The following is a 22,531-nucleotide window of genomic DNA, read 5'->3' as shown; positions in this document are numbered from 1 at the left end:
AATTCAACTTTATTCAAACTCACTTATTATGGGAGAGTTTATTTCATTAAAAAAAATATAATAATAATAATAATAAATAAATAAATAAATATTACTACAATGCTATAGTGTTAGAAATTTTTTTGACATAATGGATGACCAACACTCACATTGACGAGGACCCACTTCTCTTTTCGACTTTTTTATTCACGCGGAACCCACGTGTTGTTAGAGGATGTCAACGATTATGTTAAAAATATTCTGACAAAATAGTTTAATTGAAAAAAACATAATATTATTTAACATCATTGTCCAGTAGTGTTAAAACACCAATTAATTAATACTAATATAACTTTAAATGAAATGTATTATTAAATGAATCACTTATTTTACCTTTCATCAAACCTATCACTTAGAACGATCTAAATTGACAATGTAGCTAGATAATACTATTTTCTTTCATGAAAGTACACCAGTGCTTACTGGGGCAAATTTGATGTTCTGTCCCCGCATCTATTGATATAGTAACAATCCGATCCTCAACCTACAAAATAGAGTATAAATTAGTTTTCTCCATATTTCAAAATAAGTGCACCGATGGTACATAAGCCCTCGTTTAAAATACGCGCCCCTTTAGTCCGGGAATGCACAAGCTGCGTGTCTAGCTCAACCATCTAACAATTTTGTCAATATAATTAAAGGCCTAACTAGCATTGAAATTATCTCAAAAAATAATATTAGGTACGTTTGATTGTCATTATTTTTCATTAAAAACATGTTTTTCTACTAAAATTCCTACTTTTGTCTGTTTGATTGTCATTTTTCCATAAAAAATATTTTTCTACTTTTGATCATGTGACCATATTTTCTTTAAAAGGAGAAGAATTTTATTTTTTAGGAAATTCTCTCTCTTATTTACCCGCCAATAAAAATGAACAAATATAACATTTTCTATGTTGAAAATTAAATCAATCAAACAGATTTAATTGATAATTTTCATGCAAATAAATTCTAAACAATTGAATTACCTAGAATTTATTTTATTTCCATACAAATTCCATGTTTGAAATCACACACATTTGGAGTAAATTTATCAAAAATATTAGCTGCAAAAAGTAAATAATAAAACAGTTAAAGAGAATGTCTAACATGACCTCCAAATAAATCTGCATCTCGAGTTGCATGTGGCTAAATGCAATCTCGACGACAATAGCACAAGGCAGGCAAGTCGTCCACGCGACAAGATTGTCCACCGCAAAGTACTATGTTTGTGCTTATGACAAGTTCAATAACCATGTTGCATGAGAAACCTAGGCACCGTACTGACAGTCCATGAACAAAAATGTCATCCTTGGCTATACTTACATGTTTGGTATATTGAATTGGACGACACTAAAAAGCATTAAGCAAGAAAAACGAACGAGTTGAAAAATTTATTTGTTGTCTTAAACATTAATGTCCAATTGCTGATAACAGCGTGTGAAGGGCACCAGGGAAACACAAGATGTAGGGACATAGATGTCAGTTTTCCTTTTATTCCCAGAGGAGACCACAAGGAGTGGAGGTGTGGGCAATTCAGTAATTTATAATTGAGCTCACACTTCAATTTGTGAATTATACAAAATAAATTTCAGTTGTAACAACATCCAGACGTGGGTCCAATAAAATTGAAATTCAATGAAGTACTATAATTTTCACTTCTATGTTGTTCTTTCGAACAATTTTGGCTCCCCCTTTGCCGGGGGTTTAAGTAATCACCAAAAAAACTAAGTCATAGGGCATTGTTTTTAACAGTGCCAGCAAAGTAAAGGCCCTCACAAAACACAACTCTTACACTACATGGATGTTTCAGGTTCCTTTTTCAAAATATATAATAAGTCAAAAATATTTTCAAGACATGCAATGATCCTTTTCATACTGGTAGTATGACATTTGAAACAGAATCTGCAAAAATAACCAGCAAAATACAGAGTGAAATTTCAAATTTCCAAGACCGTGACAATTTTATAACATCCAGAATTTGTTCCCACAACACTAATGTACAAGCCAAAAAGGGTCAGTCCAAAAAATAAGAATGGATATCAAAATTAAAAAGTAGAACAATCTGACAAATGAATTGCTGGTGTCGTTTTGATCCCAAGATATAACACCACCTTATCAATACATTATCATAATAAAGGTTTAAGAATTGCATAATGTAAACTTAGCCCAAAAATATGTGAAAGGTACTTATGGTGAACATTAGGTTTAAAAAAGTTCCTCGTTGCTCCAAAAACCTTCCAGCGTTATCAGTGGAATCATCTAACAATGCACTGTCATCCAAGACCGCATTCCTTTCATTTGAACATTAGGTTTTAAAAAAGTTCCTCGCTGTTCCATAAACCTTCAAGCATTATTGGTGGAATCATCTAACGATGCAGACCGTCATCCAAGACTGCACCCCTTTCATTTCCAAATTGGAAAGTAGTTTGATATTTTTTACTTTTTCCAATTTTTTTTTTTTGTGGGTGGGGAGAAAGAACATTTAACTAAAAATAATTTCAAGAGTCGGGATGTGTCAGGTCTTACCTTGGATTGGAGACCAATTATAGATGACTTCAACAGCTGATCCCCTACTATCAATCTCAACTTTCTAATAAACTCATCTCGCGTGATTTTCTTGATCTATTGTAGTGCCAAAGAAGAGGGATCAAAGAATAATCGAAATACAAAGAAGAGAGAAATGAAACGGAATCCTTGGTCATAGATTCCTTAACATACCCTGAACAAGGCATGTAAAAATATTCATATTTTTGAACCCTTTTGTTCATTTTTATGGTCAACGGCGTCCCAGTGTAATACACTTCTCAAAATGCACATTCAAGTACATATCAAATAGTTAATTCAAACTCCTCCATGAATGTAAGACCCTGGCACCTCTCAAATGCACATTCAAGTACATATGCAATAGTTAATTCAAACTCCTCAATGAATGTAAGACCCCGGACAAGTGTCCTAACTATTGTCCAGGTACCGAATGTTTGACGTAGTACTTTATGGTAGCAATACAGGTATAAGGTACACATCCTTCCCTACTAAAGAAGTTAAAAAGATAATAATTTAACAGCGTGTGAAGGGCACCAGGGAAACACAAGATGTAGGGACATAGATGTCAGTTTTCCTTTTATTCCCAGAGGAGACCACAAGGAGTGGAGGTGTGGGCAATTCAGTAATTTATAATTGAGCTCACACTTCAATTTGTGAATTATACAAAATAAATTTCAGTTGTAACAACATCCAGACGTGGGTCCAATAAAATTGAAATTCAATGAAGTACTATAATTTTCACTTCTATGTTGTTCTTTCGAACAATTTTGGCTCCCCCTTTGCCGGGGGTTTAAGTAATCACCAAAAAAACTAAGTCATAGGGCATTGTTTTTAACAGTGCCAGCAAAGTAAAGGCCCTCACAAAACACAACTCTTACACTACATGGATGTTTCAGGTTCCTTTTTCAAAATATATAATAAGTCAAAAATATTTTCAAGACATGCAATGATCCTTTTCATACTGGTAGTATGACATTTGAAACAGAATCCAGATCCTTGATTCTGAAGTTCTAGAAATGAAGCCATTGGTTTGAAGAAAAACAATATGGCCAGTGACTGAAGAAAACCTATCATCTATCTTATCTTAGGGATAAAAATTGACTAATAAATTTGACAAGTGTCATATATCAACAGTGTATTTATGTAACTGGAGGACAAATAACAATTTTTTATTATTTTTTATTTTTTATTTTTTGATAAGTGACAAATAACAATGGTTTCTCCAGTATCCACATAAGTAAGAGTGTAAGACCAAAAGCAACATGCCAAAAATGTCACATTATATGATGAACCCTATACAGAAAATGTTAGTCGAAATACTTACTTAATACGCATATGTACTTGGAGTATCTATCTTATCTTAGGGATAAAAATTGACTAATAAATTTGACAAGTGTCATATATCAACAGTGTATTTATGTAACTGGAGGACAAATAACAATTTTTTATTATTTTTTATTTTTTATTTTTTGATAAGTGACAAATAACAATGGTTTCTCCAGTATCCACATAAGTAAGAGTGTAAGACCAAAAGCAACATGCCAAAAATGTCACATTATATGATGAACCCTATACAGAAAATGTTAGTCGAAATACTTACTTAATACGCATATGTACTTGGAGATTGAATTGAAGAAAGCAACATAATGGCACACAAGAAATACCTTTGACACCAGGAGGTACCCTGAAGCTAATAACATATTCTGGATAGATGTGTGTGTTCAAATTCATATTCCAAATAATATAATGACTCGGATTCTTCAAATCATCAACACCATTGTCATATATTTCTTCACTGGGATGCCATTGTTGAGATCCAGGAAGCAAGAGTTCTGTATTTCCTAATATGACGCGACAAAGCACCATATGTTGCACTCCATTTTCGTCAACATCACAATAACTTGCACTGATACAAGCAAAAGATGAATACTTCCAAGAAAGAACACTAATAGCAAATATAAACAAAGGAGAAAGATGTAGGCCCTCTCCTATCATGATAGTTCAATGCATACGAACAAACACCTAATTAATTATCGACAGCAACAAGAATTATTATTATCTAAACTATTAAGTTTGTATGTACCATAAATACAAGTATACAACTTTGCCTGAACATAATGCAAATAGAAGAATGTTATTCAAACCTGGCATAGGAACTATTTACAGCAGTAAGGTGAGCTCCATGACCATATTTGGTCGTAAATTCAGGTCCCCCATGCCCAAACCCGTACATCATAATGCTAGGAACTGTATGTTTGGAAGAAGCAAGCCAAGCATACTGAATATTTGGGTTCCCGCGATACATTTGTGTGATTTCAACCTGCTTCTTGAATATTTCCAAACGGTTTTGCAACATGTTACTAAAGCATTTGCTAATTTCAACAATTTCCACTTTTCCAAGTGGACTCATACCCATGAGAAACATGCTTCTTACAGCATCTGAATCAACAGTTTTAAATGCAGGTTTGAATTTAGAAGAAATTTCTTCTCCAATCAGTTTGTTTTCGTCAAAACCCTGTCCTCTTTTTGCATCAGATATTTGTTTATCTTTGTAGTCACCAGAAACTTCAGAGTTATTTTGGAGATGTTTTTGGTTAATTTTCACCTTCTTTGCACGGACATTAGATTCTTCCACACATTCCTCCATATTACAATTATTCAGTCCATTAACTCCTATGTCAAGATGCAAATTTATTTCAAAAGCCCCATTTTGGTTGTCACCAACAAATTCTTCGTCTCTTTTAGTCTCAGTTAAACAGTTATCATGCATTTCAACATTGGCAGAATATATCTCTGGAAGGAAACATCTATTGGCTTCATCGATCCATGCAATAGGCTTTTGTAAACCTGTTTCCAAATCTACTTTAACCATATGTAGAATATCTAATATTATACGAGAATCGCTAAGCTGTACCTCTATTGCAGCCTTCTTTGCCAGAAAATCTTCTTTTACAGCATCAATAACATCCTGAGGAAAACTATTCCATTCGCCATTCTGATAAAAGAGCAGGCATTTTGGCGGTCCACTTTTCATGAAGTTTGAGTAATTTTTTAGTAGAGATTTCTTCAAGTGTGAGTCACACTTTGTTTGGCATTCATCTGTTCTTTTCCTCTTACCAAGCTTGTTAACAATTGAGTTGGACTGCACACTAGATCCAATCCTATGTGCCCAATTTTTCTTCGAGTCAACAACAATCTTACGACCATTACCTAATATCAGATTGACCGACTTTGATTCCATCTATCTACAAGAATAATTATATTTACAAACTCGGTTTCAAAAGGATAACTAATGGAGTAAAGTATAAACACTGAAGAAAATATCGCGGGGAAACACTTCCATGAAGAGAAAACTGCAAATCCTGTCAAGGCAAAAAATCAAATAACAAAATTAGTTACTGGAAGGCATCTAAAAAGCATCATTTCCGTATGTATATCAAATTTTCCTTCAACGTGAATCTTCCGACCATTTGTCAGCGATGCATATCTTGACAACTAATGACACTAGATGGAGAAGAACGAACAGTAGAAAAAATATCAGACAAACGATTCCAACTAAGGTTTTCCAACAAAAAAAAAAAGAAAAGGGGGAAGTTGATGCTCACAATTAATAAGCGGAAAAGCCTAATTAGATCATTGGCCTCAGAAAGTTAATGAAATGATAAAGAAGTAAACACAAATAGCTATAGAAAAGATAGATCCAGTAGGTTTAAGTGATAATGTTAAGTATAAACTGTATGATAAAGTACAAGGAAACGCCAAACTTTCAGTATAAAAGATAAAAGCAACCACGTGTGGCAAATAACTTGCATTGTTACTTACCATATTCTCCAATAGGTGGTCATATGGTGGTCATATCTGTACAAGCTCCTTTGCGCCATAACAGTGATGTAAATTCGACTAATTATTTCCCTCTCTGTGACTACGAACTAACTAACCGCTAACGGCACCGGTACAATTACAATCCTCTAAAAGGGAAAATATTGTCAGTGTGTCAACTTTGGATAAATCAATTAATTAAATACATAATCAAAGAGATAAACATACAGCAACGACACTTACATAAATAGACATAAAAAAATGATCCCCGTGTTCGGAATAAATAGTCCACAAATCCGTCAAAACAAAGAAACAAAATCCTGATCCGTTTTTACTTACATGGTAGGAATTTTCCACTCTGGAGTGAAGAATAGCACAAATTCAAAATATTCAACTTCAGCAGAGGTTACTCTCGTCTCAAAACGAGAAAAGGAACTTGAATATCAAATAAAGTTCATGTCCTTATTCTTCTTCTAAGAGGGACATAACACTCTAATCTTACTCACACACACACAGAGAAACCCACTAGTATATAAGATGTGAGAAATCGGGCCAAATTTTAGTGTGTAAAACATTTTATAAAAAAAAATAATAAAAAATAAAAAAATCTCACAAATCCAGGCTTTTACTAGAGAAAAATTACAGACAGCTGCTCATTTCAACCATAAAGAAAAAAAACTCTGATGTACAAAAAGAAAAAAAAAAAAAACCCACAATAATTAAAAACCTACCATATTCAAAGCGAGACCTCAGTTAAAAAATCATCCCCAACAAGCACCTAAAGAAAGTCAAACCATCCTAGATCTACAAATAAATAAAAAATATCAATTTCCAAAATTCGTAAGCAAGTCTTCCAAGCACATAATTTCCCACTAGTAGAATAATTAATGGTCCTAACACCAAAAATAGTTTTAGAAAAAATAAAAAATTTTATATTTAAGTTATTTGATTGTTAAATCAAATTTCAGCGTTTAAACTCATATTTAACTTAAAGAAGACAGCTTTACATCAAAAAACATGGGAGAAACGAATATAAACCCGGATCTATACAATAACTCAGAAATCAAACGCCACTAGAAAATTAAAAATAAAAAATTACTTAACACAATTTAAAAAGAAATTACCTTATAAACATAAATCCCTTCACGGATTGATCTTGATTCTGTCACCTGAAAGTTTTAATCTTGGGATACGAACGACTTGTGTGAATAATTGAGAAAACGACGACGTTAAAGAGCGGCGTAAGGCGATATTGATGAGTTCATGAATTATTTGATGATTTTATTTATATAATTTATTAGATTATATATTTTTTCTGGGTCTGACCTGATTTGGTATAAATCTTTTTGCTTGGAGGAAAAGAAAGAAGGAAGAAAAGTTTAGAGAGAGAAAGTGAGAGGAAGGGTGGCATAGACCGACAACCTCCTCGCAGTCGTCTGAGATTAAGGTCAGATGCTGTGCTTGGTTGGACGGATTAGAAGGGTAGAAATGACTTTTTATCCATTTCGAGCTGGGATAATTCACTTTCAACGAACTTTGCTCTCTTTCAATAAAAAAGACAAAAAAAAGGATAAACCCCAATTTTGAGGGTCCCATCGTTTCGTACCTGGAGTATCGTGAGTGAGGTAAATCGCGGGATGTGTCCCAACAAATAAGGGAATAAGAATTTGCCCTTACACTGATATCCACAAAAAATTAAATTTCATATCTTAAGAATCGAACCCTCACACTATAACTGTCAATAAGGCTGAAACTACCTTATCCTTGTCTTTTCCACCACTAGATTATGTCCCGGGGCGAACTTTGCTCTCTTTCAATTCCATTTGAGATAGTCGACTAATAATAATTGAATAAAACTATTTGTACATTTTAGATTCAAGTTATGGTTTTCAAAGAAAGCATGATTATGAGAAATGTGACTTTATTAATGAAGCATTTTTAATCGGATTAAGACACGTGACTGGCCGTCAATTGTTGGATTCTAAATGGTCCTATTATTTGTTTGTGTCGTTCCACTTAGCACTTGAAAGATTTTTTTTCGTTTGATTGATACTGGATCTTGGTTTTATAGATAAACTCTGTCGACTATTAGGGTTCCTTCTTCTATGTCTTTCATCTTTCAAATTTTTATTTGAGATTTACGATCGGTAATACTTGGCCTCTAATTTGTGATATCCTAAGTGAATATTTATGAGGATATGAGGGGTTTTTTTTTTTAAGTTTCATTTTTCGGAGGATTTAAGAAGATTCTTGGTGATTTTTTGTAGATCGGTCATTGTATTTTGAGAGATAAGTGTTCCGACTTTATCTTTGTGCATTGATTAAACATTTGTAACTTTTCGTTGTCATTTTGGGCTATTTAGTGCAATTGAGTATAATCCAAATTATTGGATGCTCAACAGGAGATGTAGGTGATGAAAGTGATCCTCGAATCTCAAGAGCTTGTGTTGAATCTTTTAATGTCTGCACTTTTATTTTTTGTAAGATCATTTATTAGTGCTTCTTGACACTAATATTGTATGAACTTGGTCCTACAGTACAATTGTTGTCGACAATTGTGATTAATAATATTGATATTGTCAAAATCTAGATCATTGATTTAAAATAAATGAATGTGATATTGTCAAGTGTGTGTTATCTATCAAAATTATAAAAAAATATATATTGTACAAGTAGCATGAAAAATAATAATTTGCAAAGTAGTTGTCATTTGATCAATAGACTCATACTGACTTCTAAATAATATAAAAATCATATCTCTTCGTGTTACTTTGTGCATTGATTAAACATTTGTAACTTTTCGTTGTCATTTTGGGCTATTTAGTGCAATTGAGTATAATCCAAATTATTGGATGCTCAACAGGAGATGTAGGTGATGAAAGTGATCCTCGAATCTCAAGAGCTTGTGTTGAATCTTTTAATGTCTGCACTTTTATTTTTTGTAAGATCATTTATTAGTGCTTCTTGACACTAATATTGTATGAACTTGGTCCTACAGTACAATTGTTGTCGACAATTGTGATTAACAACATTGATATTGTCAAAATCTAGATCATTGATTTAAAATAAATGAATATGATATTGTCAAGTGTGTGTTATCTATCAAAATTATAAAAAAACATATATTGTACAAGTAGCATGAAAAATAATAATTTGCAAAGTAGTTGTCATTTGATCAATAGACTCATACTGACTTCTAAATAATATAAAAATCATATCTCTTCGTGTTACATTAAGCCCCGTTTGGCCCATTAATTTTGATTATAATGGGTGAATAGTATTTTTTAAAAAATAGATGATTATAAAAGAATGAAAAATTTTCGTTTTATGTGTAATATTATTTTATTGAAGATTGTGTGATTAAAAATAGGAGAGAGAAATTTAATTTTATTTGGTGAGATGTAATGGGGGCTAAGATTGCATTTCTTCTTTTTAATCAACTAGTGATGCAATCAAATCTATCAGGCAAAAGGATTTCAATCGAGAGGATTGCTTAATTAAACACATTTGAGGTGTCAAAATGATCGATCGCTTCGATCTTTGCACGAAAGCCTTTTTCTTCTTAACATTACCATTTAATTTTTTTTTTTTTTTTTTTTTAAATACAAACATGATAGGCTTTTTCATTGCCTGTCATATGTCCATAAGAGAGATGGATGAGGCCTTACTATGGTCGAGTTGAATTAGTCCATCTATTTCAAAATCTTTGCATGTATCATAGGATGAAAGGTGAGAATGAGACAATACGTCCAAATCTTGAAGAAATACGAAACCAACAAACGACGAAAAAACTTAAGGAAATTTCTTGGTGAGGCATTGTTTGGGGAGAAAATTTAAAAAAAAATTAAATAAATATAATTACTTGGGTTCATTAATTTTATTATTTTTGATATACCTTTTTATAAATTATAATGAGTTTGTTCACGTTTTGATTTGAGTTGGGATCTATTTCGACCAAGTCAATTGAACAAACGTACAATGGTTGGTTAAGCTTAAGAGTATGGGGAACATAGCATGATGAAATTGTCAAATGATAGAATTTCTCATATTATCAGATTAGTTTGAGAGTTTCTCAATAATATAAAGAGAGGTGCATATGAAAAGGAATAAGAGAAGATTGATAGAGAGAGTTGACATGGGGACATTATTTCTCATAAGAGGATTATTAATAAAACGATCATATCGTCAAAGAAAAGAGTCCCATGCTCGTCTTGACACTAAAATGTGAAAGTGTGACAAAAGAGGGTGGTTGTGATGTAAAATAGTTGCTAGGGTGGTGCCCACTTGGAAATAATTGAGCATCTATATCTTTCAAGTTGATTAGATTCTTGATTCTTATGCGGATGCCTTGACACCTTAGCCATTAATATTGACTATTGAGGGAGTAATAAAAGGAAAATTTCAACCCTCAACTCATTACCTATAGATTCATCTTGTCATGCAAGATTCATACTTGGCAATTTTTTATTAGATGGTTGAAAAATATTTTTGACACAATTGACAATAAAAATCCTGTTAAGTATGAATTTAATATGATTTTGATAAAATAAATTCGTACATGTAGCATATCTCAGGAAATTTAGCTCATACCTCAGTTACATTTAGTTTTTTTTTTTTTTTAAATTTCACATTCCCAGATAAAATAATTTTAAATATGAATTTATAATTTTCTACTTTTTAATCATATATTATAAAAAAAAAATTGACAAAATCTAGCCTAGAAAAATTTGACTCAAACAAGATTTAATAATATTGGTTTCTAGACCATCTCATTATGCTAGAGAAATTTCTATTGTTTCATCTTCAATCAATCAAGAATGGGATATTGAGATAAGTATAGACTTTTAACTTCTTCTTTTTACTATTACTAGTCTCATGCCCGTACAACGCACGGGCTGTAATTTTTCTTAAGGTAATGTTGGTTTATGGCAAAATGAAAAATGCATGATCCTACTTTTGAAATGAAACATGAGATATCCATAATAAAACAATGTTAACCTTATAACATAAATTATAAAGAAGAATCAATACTCTAGTCATAAGAAGCGGAAAAGATTTTAGTAAATTAAAGCATCTCAGATTGATCCTATGGTTTGTGCTTCTTACAATTCTTATAAGCAAAACAAAAAAGGGGCCCCCAGGGCACATCTCCAAGTGGTAAAAGGGGAGGGTGGAGAAATCCAACTTTGCTTGAAGCTGTCGCGTTAAGGGTTCGAATCCTGAAATATGAATTTGGCTCTTGGGTAAGTGCAAGTGTACAAGCAGCCTTCCACCCTGTATTCTTGGAGGCATAACCTGCGATTTACCTCCCTCATGATGCTCCAGGGCAGGGGCGGTGGGGGACCCTTAAGGTTGGGGTTCAACCTTTTTTTTTTTTAAGAAAGACACAAAGGGAATAACAGACGCATATGAAACAACCATGTACATGGAGGAACACCTGTGTTAGTTTTGCCTTCATATAAAACTAATTCAGCTTGAACTCCAGTTCTTCAAGGAGTCTCAACAAAACTTTTACTTGAAGCAAAATTTGTTAAAAGTACATTTTTATAGCCTATAAAACACATATGAGCTCTTTTACAATTGTTCAAAGTAATCTATTGAGTGAAAACATTATTTTCTTTTAAGAGACAGTGAAGTTTGAGTATTTGATTTATTACGTAGAGGGCGATGTATTCAGTTTGGGTAAATGGGACCATCAACCGTCTTTTGTGTGGCTGGAGGACATTTATCGACAAGAAGTTTATGGTATAAGCATAAGAATAATGACAAACTTTGGGCATTTTACCTTTGGTGCGCCTTTACTCACTTGATGCAGTTTATTAGCTGGATCATGTATGCTAGAACCGTTCCTTTGTCCATTAGATTGAATGGGAGGAAGTGAACTTATGTGATTCCAAAATGTGCCTTGCAAAAAATAGTTGAATCAAAAGAAAATTATTTAGTACTTATGAAGTCATTCTCTATTTAAATTCATTCATCGTTCTCTATTCTTTTGTATTGTATAAGCATCTGATATTCTATATCATCCAAGGACATTGACAATGGGTGGATTGCTGTGTATTAAAATTAATTAGAAGTAATGAATTTAATTCATTAAGAGCAAAAATTAATTCAATACTTAGCAAACCACTGTAAAATGAGAAAATGGAAAATAAAGGATATCATAAATACCTTGCAGCAGCATTGAAACCCACAGATATCATAAATACCCATCCAAGGACTATGTCATTGTATATTAATTAATTAACTAATTATTTTAATTTTTCAGAACATGAAATAATTTTTGAAGTGGACAAGAGAATGATGAAATTTAGCCTTACCAAACAGACAGGGAGTCCAATACAATTTCAAGATTGGGAAGCAAACCAATAATAAGAATTAAAATATGAAAGTATCAAGTCTCCAGACAGAGCATACTCTTTTCCTTTGGATCCCCAACAAGTACTTGTGTTTTCGGTTTAACCTGATTATAAAAGTATCAAAATCCCTGATCAAAAATAGGAGAAGATTATTATAAAAAATGCACAATATCATGGGAAAAAAAACTACATAGCACTTTCTTATGAAAAGTACGAAATTAAGCACTTAAATTCTAAACAAAAACGCAAACAAACAGAGAAAAAAATATCGTTTGATATTTTAAAAAACTCAGCAATAGAATCATATTTTTATATCTTCAAAACAGTAAAAACGGAGGAAAAATAAGTCACCTTACAAATGACTCGACCATTCACAGATACGACGCTCGAGCGAATGCTGGACTAAACTCTAGCTCTGCTAACACCATTAAGACTGAATTATTCGAATATCACTATTCATTTCCAAAAAGAGCAGGTTTAGAAAAATCAGTTTCAAACATATGAACATTTACACAATTACACTTAAAAGCACCAAATTGTAAAAATAAACCCATCGTGTCAAAATTATTGAAAAAAAATAATATCCTAAAATTCAAGAAATTGAAAAAATATGGGTTAAGAAATTTCTTAGATCATATAAAAGACTAACCAGGTGTGACCATCAAGAAGAAAAACGTTAGCTTTGATCGCTTGCTCACTATCGACGATTTGGCCAAATAAAAAAGGAGAGGCGGTGTGGAATGTGATTGATGCATGAGAGAAAGAGAGAGATGAAAAAATTAGGTTTGGGTCTTGCGTTTCGTAAAGTTGCGTGATGAGGAAAATAAAAACGAATTTTTTTTTCTAGGAAGCAAGAAAGGAAAAAAAATAATAAATAAATAAAAAGTAATTTTTTTTTTTTTGGCTCCATGGACGGATTGGAAATCACTCCACGCACGGGCATGGAGTTTATATTAGGTTTTTTTTTTTTTATTAATAGTTATTTTTTATTAATATTTAATTTAAAAAAATAAAATATATGTAAATATTTACTTAAAAATGTTAAAGTTAATATTTTTTTTTATCTATAAGTAGTTTTTACAATTATAAGTTTTTTTATTACTTTTAAATAATTTGAAGTGATTTTTTTACTTATAAGTAACTTTTACATTCTAGATAATATAATCTTTTTATTAATGCTTAATTTAAAAAACTAAATATATATAAATATTTATACTTAAAAATTTTTAAGTTAATATTGTTTACTTATAAGTAGCTTTTACAATTATAAGAGAATGAGGGATTAATATTTTTTTTACTTATAAGTAGCTTTTACAATTATAAGTTTTTTTATTATTTTTAAATAACTTGAAGTGCCTTTTTTTACTTAGCGCTTGTCTAGAGGAGATTGTGAGTGGATTTTTATTACTTTTCCTACCGTTGCAATGGGTGTTGAGGAAGCAGCCGCAATTTCAAAGTCAATCCACTCGTCGCAATTGTTGAACAAATTGAAGTTCAAATATATTTTAATATTTGAATCACCAAAATTGCCTTTTAGTACTTCTTAAAATTTTCGGGCTAGGGGGCGTTATTGGTAAATCGGTTTGTAAAAGTTATGACAGCTTCCTTTTTGTCAAAAACTTCGGCTGCTTCCACAGGTCATCAATTGCGGCTGCGTTTTTGGTTCAGCGTCCAACGGTTAGAAAATTGCTAACAATTTCGACGAGAAGCGCTACCGGACAAGCGCTTATAAGTAATTTTTTACATCATAAATAGTGTAATTTTTTTATTAATATTTAATTTAAAAACTAAATATATCTAAATATTTATACTTAAAAAATTTTAAGCTAATATTTTTTTACTTATAAGTAGCTTTTACAATTCTAAGTTCGTTTAACTTTTAAATAACTTGAAGCAATCTTCTTATTTATAAGTAACTTTTTTTACATTTTATAAATAAAGAATAGCTTTTATGTAAAAAATTATTTTAAAAATTATTATTAATAATAAAATTATACGATATGGTCAATAGTTGATAACATGAGAAAATTGAGAAAGAATACTGCATGTCATATTCAAAGCATGTAAGTTGTAGGTAAAATAGAAAACAACGTCTATCACTCTTTGCATGGACTGTAATCTTTTTATTAATATTTGATTTAAAAAACTAAATATATCTAAATATTCAAACTTAAAAATTTTGAAGTTAATATTTTTTTACTTATAAGTAGCTTTTGCAATTAAAAAAAAGGAATTAATATTTTTTTAGCTATAAGTAATTTTTACAATTATAAGTTTTTTTATTACTTTTAAATAAATTGAAGTGCTTTTTTTACTTATAAATAACTTTTTACATTTTAAATAGTGTGATCTTTTTATTAATATTTAATTTAAAATACTAAATATATCTAAATATTTATACTTGAAAATTTTTAAATTAATTTTTTTTACTTATAAGTAGCTTCTACAATTATAAATTTGTTTTACTTTAAAATAACTTGAAATGATCTTTTTAGTTAAAAGTAACTTTTTACATTTTAGAAATAAAGAATAACTTTTATGTAAAAAATTATTTTAAAAAAATATTATTACTAATAAAATTATAGGATATGATCGATAGTTGATAGTTTGAGAAAATAGAGAAAGCGTACTATGTGTCAGATTCAAAGCATGTAAGCTACATGTAAAATAGAAAACAACATTGTTTCTACTCCAACAATTTAAAAAAAAAAAATACAGTATGATAAAATATTATTTAAAAAAAAATTACTGCTAATAAAATTATAGGATATGATTGATAGTTGATAGCGTAAATGGAAAAAGAGTATTGTGTGTCAGATTCAAATGACCAAATCAATTTCAAACCAATTCATTGTGATAAAAATGAACAATAAACCTCACATTCTTAGAAAAGAATTCATAATATTTTAAATAAAAATTTATTTATAATATGAACAAAACAAATTGCAAAATAAATAAATAAGGAAAAATAATTCCACCCATTGGAGAGATCTGTCTGTGAGACTCCATCTCACAGAGAGTTTATTTCCTATTGAAAGAAGTGGAGAAACTCTCATTTCAAAAGGGGAGACAATCTCTTTGTCCATGGAGAAATTTTTTTTGTTCTCATTTTTTTAAAATTGTTTTGTTCATATTATAAATATTTTTTTAATATAAAATTCTTTTTCAATTTTTTTCTTTATGATAAAATTTAATTTGTTTAATTTTAATTAAATAATATTAATATATTCTTTGTTTAATTTTTGTAACTTTCTTTTGTTTTATTTGTTTATTTTTCTCTAATTAAATAATATATATACATTCTCTATGATAGAATGTCATATGTTAAATTTGAATTAAATAATATTTATTTTTAATTTTAATTATTTCAATTTAATTTAAAAATTTTATAATAAATTTTTTTTTTTGCCTGTAATTTTTTTTAATAATCTTTATATTTAGTTTTGTTACTTTATTATATAATACATTATTGGATTTGATGAAGTGAAATAGTATATAAAAATGAAGAAATATTGCAGTGGAGGTAACATTGCAATGAAATAGCGTATGAAAACGGTGAAATGACGTGGGAAAAAAAATGCTACAGTGTAATATAATGAAATAATTTACTGTTGACAAATCAGTTTCAAACCAACTTCATGTGAAAATCTATGTGACAAAAATGAACAGTAAACCTCACATTCTCTCTTTTAAAATAATAGAGATTTAATATATTAATAAAAAATAATAAATAAGATTTTCACTTCGGACTTGAACACTTTACAATACCGCTAATATTATTGTTAAAGCGAAACTGCAACCCACAATGTTGAGCTTAACACTCTTTTTAAGAATACCAAACGTAGGCAATGCTATTGGAATATAATAATTGAAATAACTATTAAAGTAGAAATACACATAAACAAAGAACATAAAAAATTAACGATATCGAGTGAATCCTACCTACAATCAAAGAGATGAACTACAAATATTACAACTTTGGGCAATTATATCATTCCCATCAATATTTAAAATTGTAACTTCTTAGGAATGATCATTAAATTTAGGGATTCATATTTAAAAAGGTTGAACCTCAACCTTGAGGATCCCACCGTCCCGCCTTTAGAATTTTGTGAGGGGGGTAAATTGCGAGATATGCCCTAACAGGTCAGGGAACAAGAGTTGTCTGTACACTGAGCCTACAAGTAGTCCAATTCCATGTTTCAGGAATCGAACCCCCATACTGCGACTGTCAGCAAGACGTGAGATAACCTCACTCCTGTCCTTTGCACCACTAGATTATGCCCCGAAGGGCAGGGATTCATATTTATATTATACTAAAATTTGAATTTTCTCTCTCCCAGAATTATTTTTATAGTTACCATAATCCTTTACATCTCTGCTGATAGCCCAATAAAATTGAGATATTTATTCTCCAAAAACTCTACCCACCGTCAATGTCCATTGAAGTACAAAAAGAAGATTTTAATATATGCTGCAACTCATGTATCTAGTTTTGTGAACTCATCACATTTGGTACATAACGATGTGATGCCTCCGTGATATGAGCTATCAATACGTGTCTATTAAAATATGAAATGTGTATCGTCATATGGAACTTGATCGAGCAGATTATTCTCTTGTTGTACTATGTATACATGATAACAAAATTGAATTAGTGAGACCTTGAAATATAATGACTTTTATTAAATGTTGTTACTTGCTGCTATTATGCCTCTGTTTAAGCTCTATTTTTTCCAAAAATCACCTTTAACTACACGTTCTTTCATAAAATAATTTTACTTATAAATCCAAAACTTTTCTCGATCTTTTAACCACACATTATCCAACAATTACTACTTCAAAATACAAAATTTTCCCAAAAATGAGGGTCAAATAGGGGCTATATGTGACAAATAATGCTATAGTACCTAGACATCGGTGTTGGTGGCAGTACTAGTGATATTAAATTATAAATTTAATTAAATACAAGAAATTATGACCCATTCAACAAAATTGAATTAGCAAGACCTTGAAATGTAATGACTTTTATTAAATGTTGTTACTTGTTGCTATTATGCCTTTGTTTAATCGTTTTTTTTTTTTTTTTTTCAAAACTCACCTTCAACAACACGTTCTTTCATAAAATAATTTTACTCATAAATCCAAAACTTTTCTCGATCTTTTAACCACACATTATCCAACAAATTACTACTTCAAAATACAATTTTTTTCCCAAAAAATGAGGGTCAAATAGGATCTATATGTAGCAAATAATGCTATTTAGTACCTAGACATCAGTGTTGGTGTCAGCACTAGTGATATTAAATTATAAGTTTAATTAAAAACAAGGAATTATGACAAATTTAATAAAACATATGATATGTTAACATCTAAGCTAGTACTGTGTCAACATTATAAATGCTAGATAGCATATTATTCATACGTGACCCATTACCCATTACGTGCTATTCATAGTTGATAGTATGCGTAGCATTGTAATGCTGACTACACACGACTTGCAGTATACTCGTGTGACCAGGCGCGGAGCCAGCACCCTGTGAGGAGGCGCGACCGCGCGTGCTAGCTCAACTGGAAGCTTTAGAACTACTGGGTAGAAAACTAAAGAGTTGCAAAGCCGGCCGGAGAAGAAAGATGACAGAGGAAAGAGATGACCCCTTTTTCCTTTTCTTCCTTTTTTTTTTTTTTTTTTTTGGGTTTGGGCTCAAGCCTGAAGTAATTGTTGCTGGGAATAAGCTGCTGGGAATAAACAAGAAGGAAGAAACTGCATGATAAACTAAGAAGAAGATGCTGCGTCACCTGCGTGAAGAAGAAAATGAGAAGGAAGCAATGTATTCATAAAATGGAATAAGTTTCTAGGTTTATAACATTATTGGGCCTACCTATTTAATATGTAGATTACGTCTTTTTTGGGCCCATTTAATTTTTATGTAATGAAATGATTGTTAAAAAATAATTAAAAAATCGAAATACTTAAAATACTCTTAATATTAGTTTTTCAAAAAATTTATATCTATATAGTAATTTATATTTTAAATAGCATATATTCAAATAAAATTTTATTTATTTAATTAATTTAATTTTCAGGTCGACCCCGATTTAACTTCAATTTGACCCTTCCCTCTTTTTTTTTTTGGCGAATCAATGTTTGGTCCGATTTTCAAAGCATTGATATTTATAGAGGAAAAAAGACTATAGAAGGTACAATAATCATAATAATTAGGATTATAGAAATACAATTATCATTCATTAATTAGTATTTAATTTACAACAATTCCCTTAAAATAACTCATTATACAATAATTAGTATTTAATGTTTTGCAACTTCTATTGTCGAATGCCGACTGCAAGCCGAGTCCGAGTGTCGTGAGTCTGGTGATTGGCGACTCTTTCTCTCTCTCTTTATTTATTTTTATTTTGTTTTTGTTTAATTTTGTTGGCTACTTAACTTGTTGATGTTGAGTATAGACTAATGAATGTTAATTATGTTATGATTATTGTTTCGGGAATTTATGTTTCCGAATTATGATTTATTATAAGTAATTTATGTTTTAATGAGGAATGATTATTGTTTCAAGAATTTATGTTTATGAAATTATTTTTGCGAATTGTGATTTATTATAAGTAATTTATGTTTTTACAAGGAATGATTTATGTTTACAAAATTATGTTCGTGAATTGTGATTTATTATAAGTAATTTATGTTTTAACGAGGAATGATTATTGATTTGAGAATTCATATTTACGAATTGTGATTTATGATAAGTAATTTATATTCTAAAGAGGAATGATTATTGAATAACTTTTTCGGACTATTACGATCGTTGATTGTCGACGGTCAACGGTCAACTTCCGCCCTAGCTGGACTTCGATCCTGAATTCGCCCCTGCGTGTGACTTGGAAGATTCTGACCATGAAGCCATATCCTTCAAAGCTAGTGAGAAAAAGAAGAAAAATAAAGAGTAGGTGTGTTTAATTATAATAATGATCCCTATAAATAGTTTTCGAATGATACAGATTGATCAAGATACAAACATTAAGAATAAATATGATTATTTTCTACCTATACAAATAAGACAAATAATGAACATAATTATACAATATTCTACAACAATAACATAATTTTTTGATATTTTATAATCTTTTGATAGCTTTCGTTTTATAGTAAATATAGAAATTGGACACTATTAAAATTGAAAAGGGAGAAATTTTTAAATTTCACGAGGTCTAAGGTACAAAGATGGATGTGGAAATTACATGCAACCCGTATTTTAGATATCACAAATCAAAAATCAGATTTAAAGTTTATTTGTACAAAAATCAGATCTTAATTCAAAATTTTAATATTAATAATAATATTATAAAATTAATTAATCTACCATACACAATTTCAATCACAAACCGTAATTATATCTCTCCCTCCTTTGTTTTTCTAAACTTCCTACCTCTTTATTCTCTCTTCTCTAGCCCTCTCTCTATCCTCTCATTGACTATGAGCAGCCACAGTGTATGGCGTGCAACGTAGGCAAGCATGCTACACATCATATCTGAGACTACAGTGATGCTGTAAGCGCGATGACTGTGCTTCGCGAGTCATGGTGTTGCTGATTTGAAGCGGGGATGAGCACGATGGCCACTTCGTGCGATTCTCTCCATTCCCATTTGTCTCTCTTCTTCCTCTCATATCCGCCACTCGATGATTCTGGGTGCTGCTGCGAACTTGTGACAACACTTGTTTGTTGCGAAGTCGTGACAATGTCACAGTTGGGTGGTGGTGGTTGTGACGTTGACACGATGGCAAGGTGGTAGTACTATTGGCCATCCGATGAGTTCGTGGTGATCATGGCGTGGCATTGCGGTTATTGTGAAGTTGCAACCTAGTTGTGCGATAACATTACTTTTGGATCTGATTTTTTCGTGATCTTTAGGTGTTAGTGGTTGTGATGTTGATTGCAGTGGTGAGGTGGTGGTCGTTGTGGCGATTGTGTAGTGAGCCCGTGTGGATTGGGGTATGATGGGATATTGGGAGAGGGTGTTTGCGATCAATTATTTAATTAATTGTGACCAATAGATAATATGTCACCTAAAAAATGTGATTATGATTTACAATTTATTCAGTTGTGATCAAGAAATAACTCGTGACCAATTAATTTGATAATTTGTGATTGTTAAATAAGTTGTGACTTATAAAATTTGAGATTAGTGATCGGTAAATAAATTATGATCTAGAAAATTTTTAATTCGTGAGAGAAATAATTTATGATCACTTAATTTGATAATTTGTGATCAAATTGTATAGAATAGTAACATTAACATATTTAATTCCTAAAATTTATTTCTAGTTAATTATTTCATAAATAAATTTCAATTAATATCTAATTTTTAAAGTTTTAATCCTTGTTTTTTAGTTTAGAAATGGGTCATACTTAATTTCTTAGATATGAAATTTTTCCAAAAGGATCCCCAGTAGCAATAGGTCATGGATGGGGTTTTCAAAATTTTTGAAAGCTTATCTTTAACTAGTTTTAACTTCAAAGCTTACCTTCACAGCCTCTTCACAAGAGTTTCCCCTATGTCATAAATTATTATACCTAGAATCCAAACTTATTCACATAGAAGCACGAGATGGATACCACTTAAATCCAAAAGAAAGTTGTCAGTCACGAGTTGGATTGCAATGTTCGAGAAAACAACCCTTCTACACGTACAGAATGATTTTTGCCAGAATACTTACAGAAAACTCACAGTTCCGAGGCCCACACACATTTTTAGCATTTTTTATACAACATGTGGCCCACACACTTGTCTCTATTCTGTAGACAGTCTGTGAAAAATTTTCTGTACACTCAGATTTTCTCTCGGGAAAAACTAAGATTGACTTTCAAAATAGCCGTCTTTCAAGGTAGTTGTGTACAGATAAGGTGGTAAGGCCTCAAATAGTAGTGGAGTTGGTTGGTAATGTGTAATTCTTTTTTTTATACGAATTAGTTATAAGAGAATCGAATTATTCTACGTGATAAGTTCACATTTCGAGTGGAAGCCCAACTCTCTATTAATATTGGATTGTTTCTTCTTTGTCCTTTTGAGTGTAGTTTACTTCAACTTCCTCGGCCGGACTAGCGACGTTAAAACCTCAGTTAATGTAGCAGCCTTTGTTGGTGGAGATGGAAATGGTGATTGTGTGGATGAATCTCGATGTTGAAACGGTGATGTCGAAAATTTTAAAATGAATTTCTTTGAAATGCTATAAGAGTTGAAATAGAAAAATGTATCATTTTAAAAGTTTGTATCAAATTTAACATTCGTAATTCGATACAGTTGACACATATAAATGTCATATTCTTTTCTCACACTCTCACAATTTTACTTTTATATTTAGGTGTAAAACTTGTGAATCATAATATAAAATTTCGTTTCTTAAATAGTTAAATCTGCCCCTCTAAAATCATACCATATTAATTTAGAGGTGAAAAAAAGTCATAAAAGTTAAGGAATAATAGTATTTTTATGTTGGAGCTAAAAAATAAGTCAAAATAATCGAATAGGTCTATAGCAAGTTTTGAAATTAACTCGAAAGAATCAGATCTTGAATTTCAAAGCGAGCTATCTGATTGAAATTCTTTAACCAAAACACATTTAGCTCGTGATGGATTGCATTCTCTAAAAACTTATTTTCAATCGTACATTATTTCAATAAAATAATTTTTCACATAATAAAGTTAAAAAATTTCTCAATTTTGAACCACAGAAGTGGCAAAACTCTTTTTTCTTTTTTTCTTTAAGGAGGG

The 22,531-nt window shown here is 30.9% G+C and overlaps 1 protein-coding gene across 3 annotated transcripts; it reads right to left on the bottom strand.

Moving 5' to 3' along the window:
- Positions 1-2,759: 2,759 nt before the first annotated feature.
- Positions 2,760-7,847, bottom strand: LOC111396369 (probable inactive poly [ADP-ribose] polymerase SRO1). 3 transcript variants are annotated; one of them, XM_023022801.1, is made up of 5 exons: positions 7,509-7,847; positions 6,388-6,533; positions 4,710-5,927; positions 4,179-4,471; positions 2,760-3,902 (listed from the first exon to the last, which is right to left on the bottom strand). In XM_023022801.1, the coding sequence occupies exons 3-5, from the start codon at positions 5,804-5,806 to the stop codon at positions 3,886-3,888; spliced, it is 1,407 nt and encodes a 468-aa protein (XP_022878569.1). In that variant the 5' UTR covers positions 5,807-5,927; positions 6,388-6,533; positions 7,509-7,847; the 3' UTR covers positions 2,760-3,885. The 3 variants fall into 3 exon arrangements, with proteins under 3 accessions (XP_022878569.1, XP_022878570.1, XP_022878567.1); XM_023022802.1 differs by lacking the exon at positions 2,760-3,902 and adding an exon at positions 7,116-7,188 and having other exon boundaries at positions 3,993-4,471; XM_023022799.1 differs by lacking the exon at positions 2,760-3,902 and having other exon boundaries at positions 3,993-4,471.
- Between the last annotated feature and the right edge of the window lie 14,684 nt (positions 7,848-22,531).

The sequence above is a fragment of the Olea europaea genome, chromosome 6 (genome assembly GCF_002742605.1).
Source record: "Olea europaea var. sylvestris chromosome 6, O_europaea_v1, whole genome shotgun sequence".
Lineage (NCBI taxonomy): Eukaryota > Viridiplantae > Streptophyta > Magnoliopsida > Lamiales > Oleaceae > Olea > Olea europaea.
This window is presented reverse-complemented; position numbering and strand designations above follow the sequence as displayed.

Coding starts and splice junctions, on each gene's coding strand:
- LOC111396369 (XM_023022801.1), bottom strand. CDS start 5,806: ATGGAATCAAAGTCGGTCAATCTGATATTAGGTAATGGTCGTAAGATT. Junction 4,472..4,709: donor GTAAATAGTTCCTATGCCAG/GTTTGAATAACA, acceptor TGCTTGTATCAG/TGCAAGTTATTGTGATGTTG.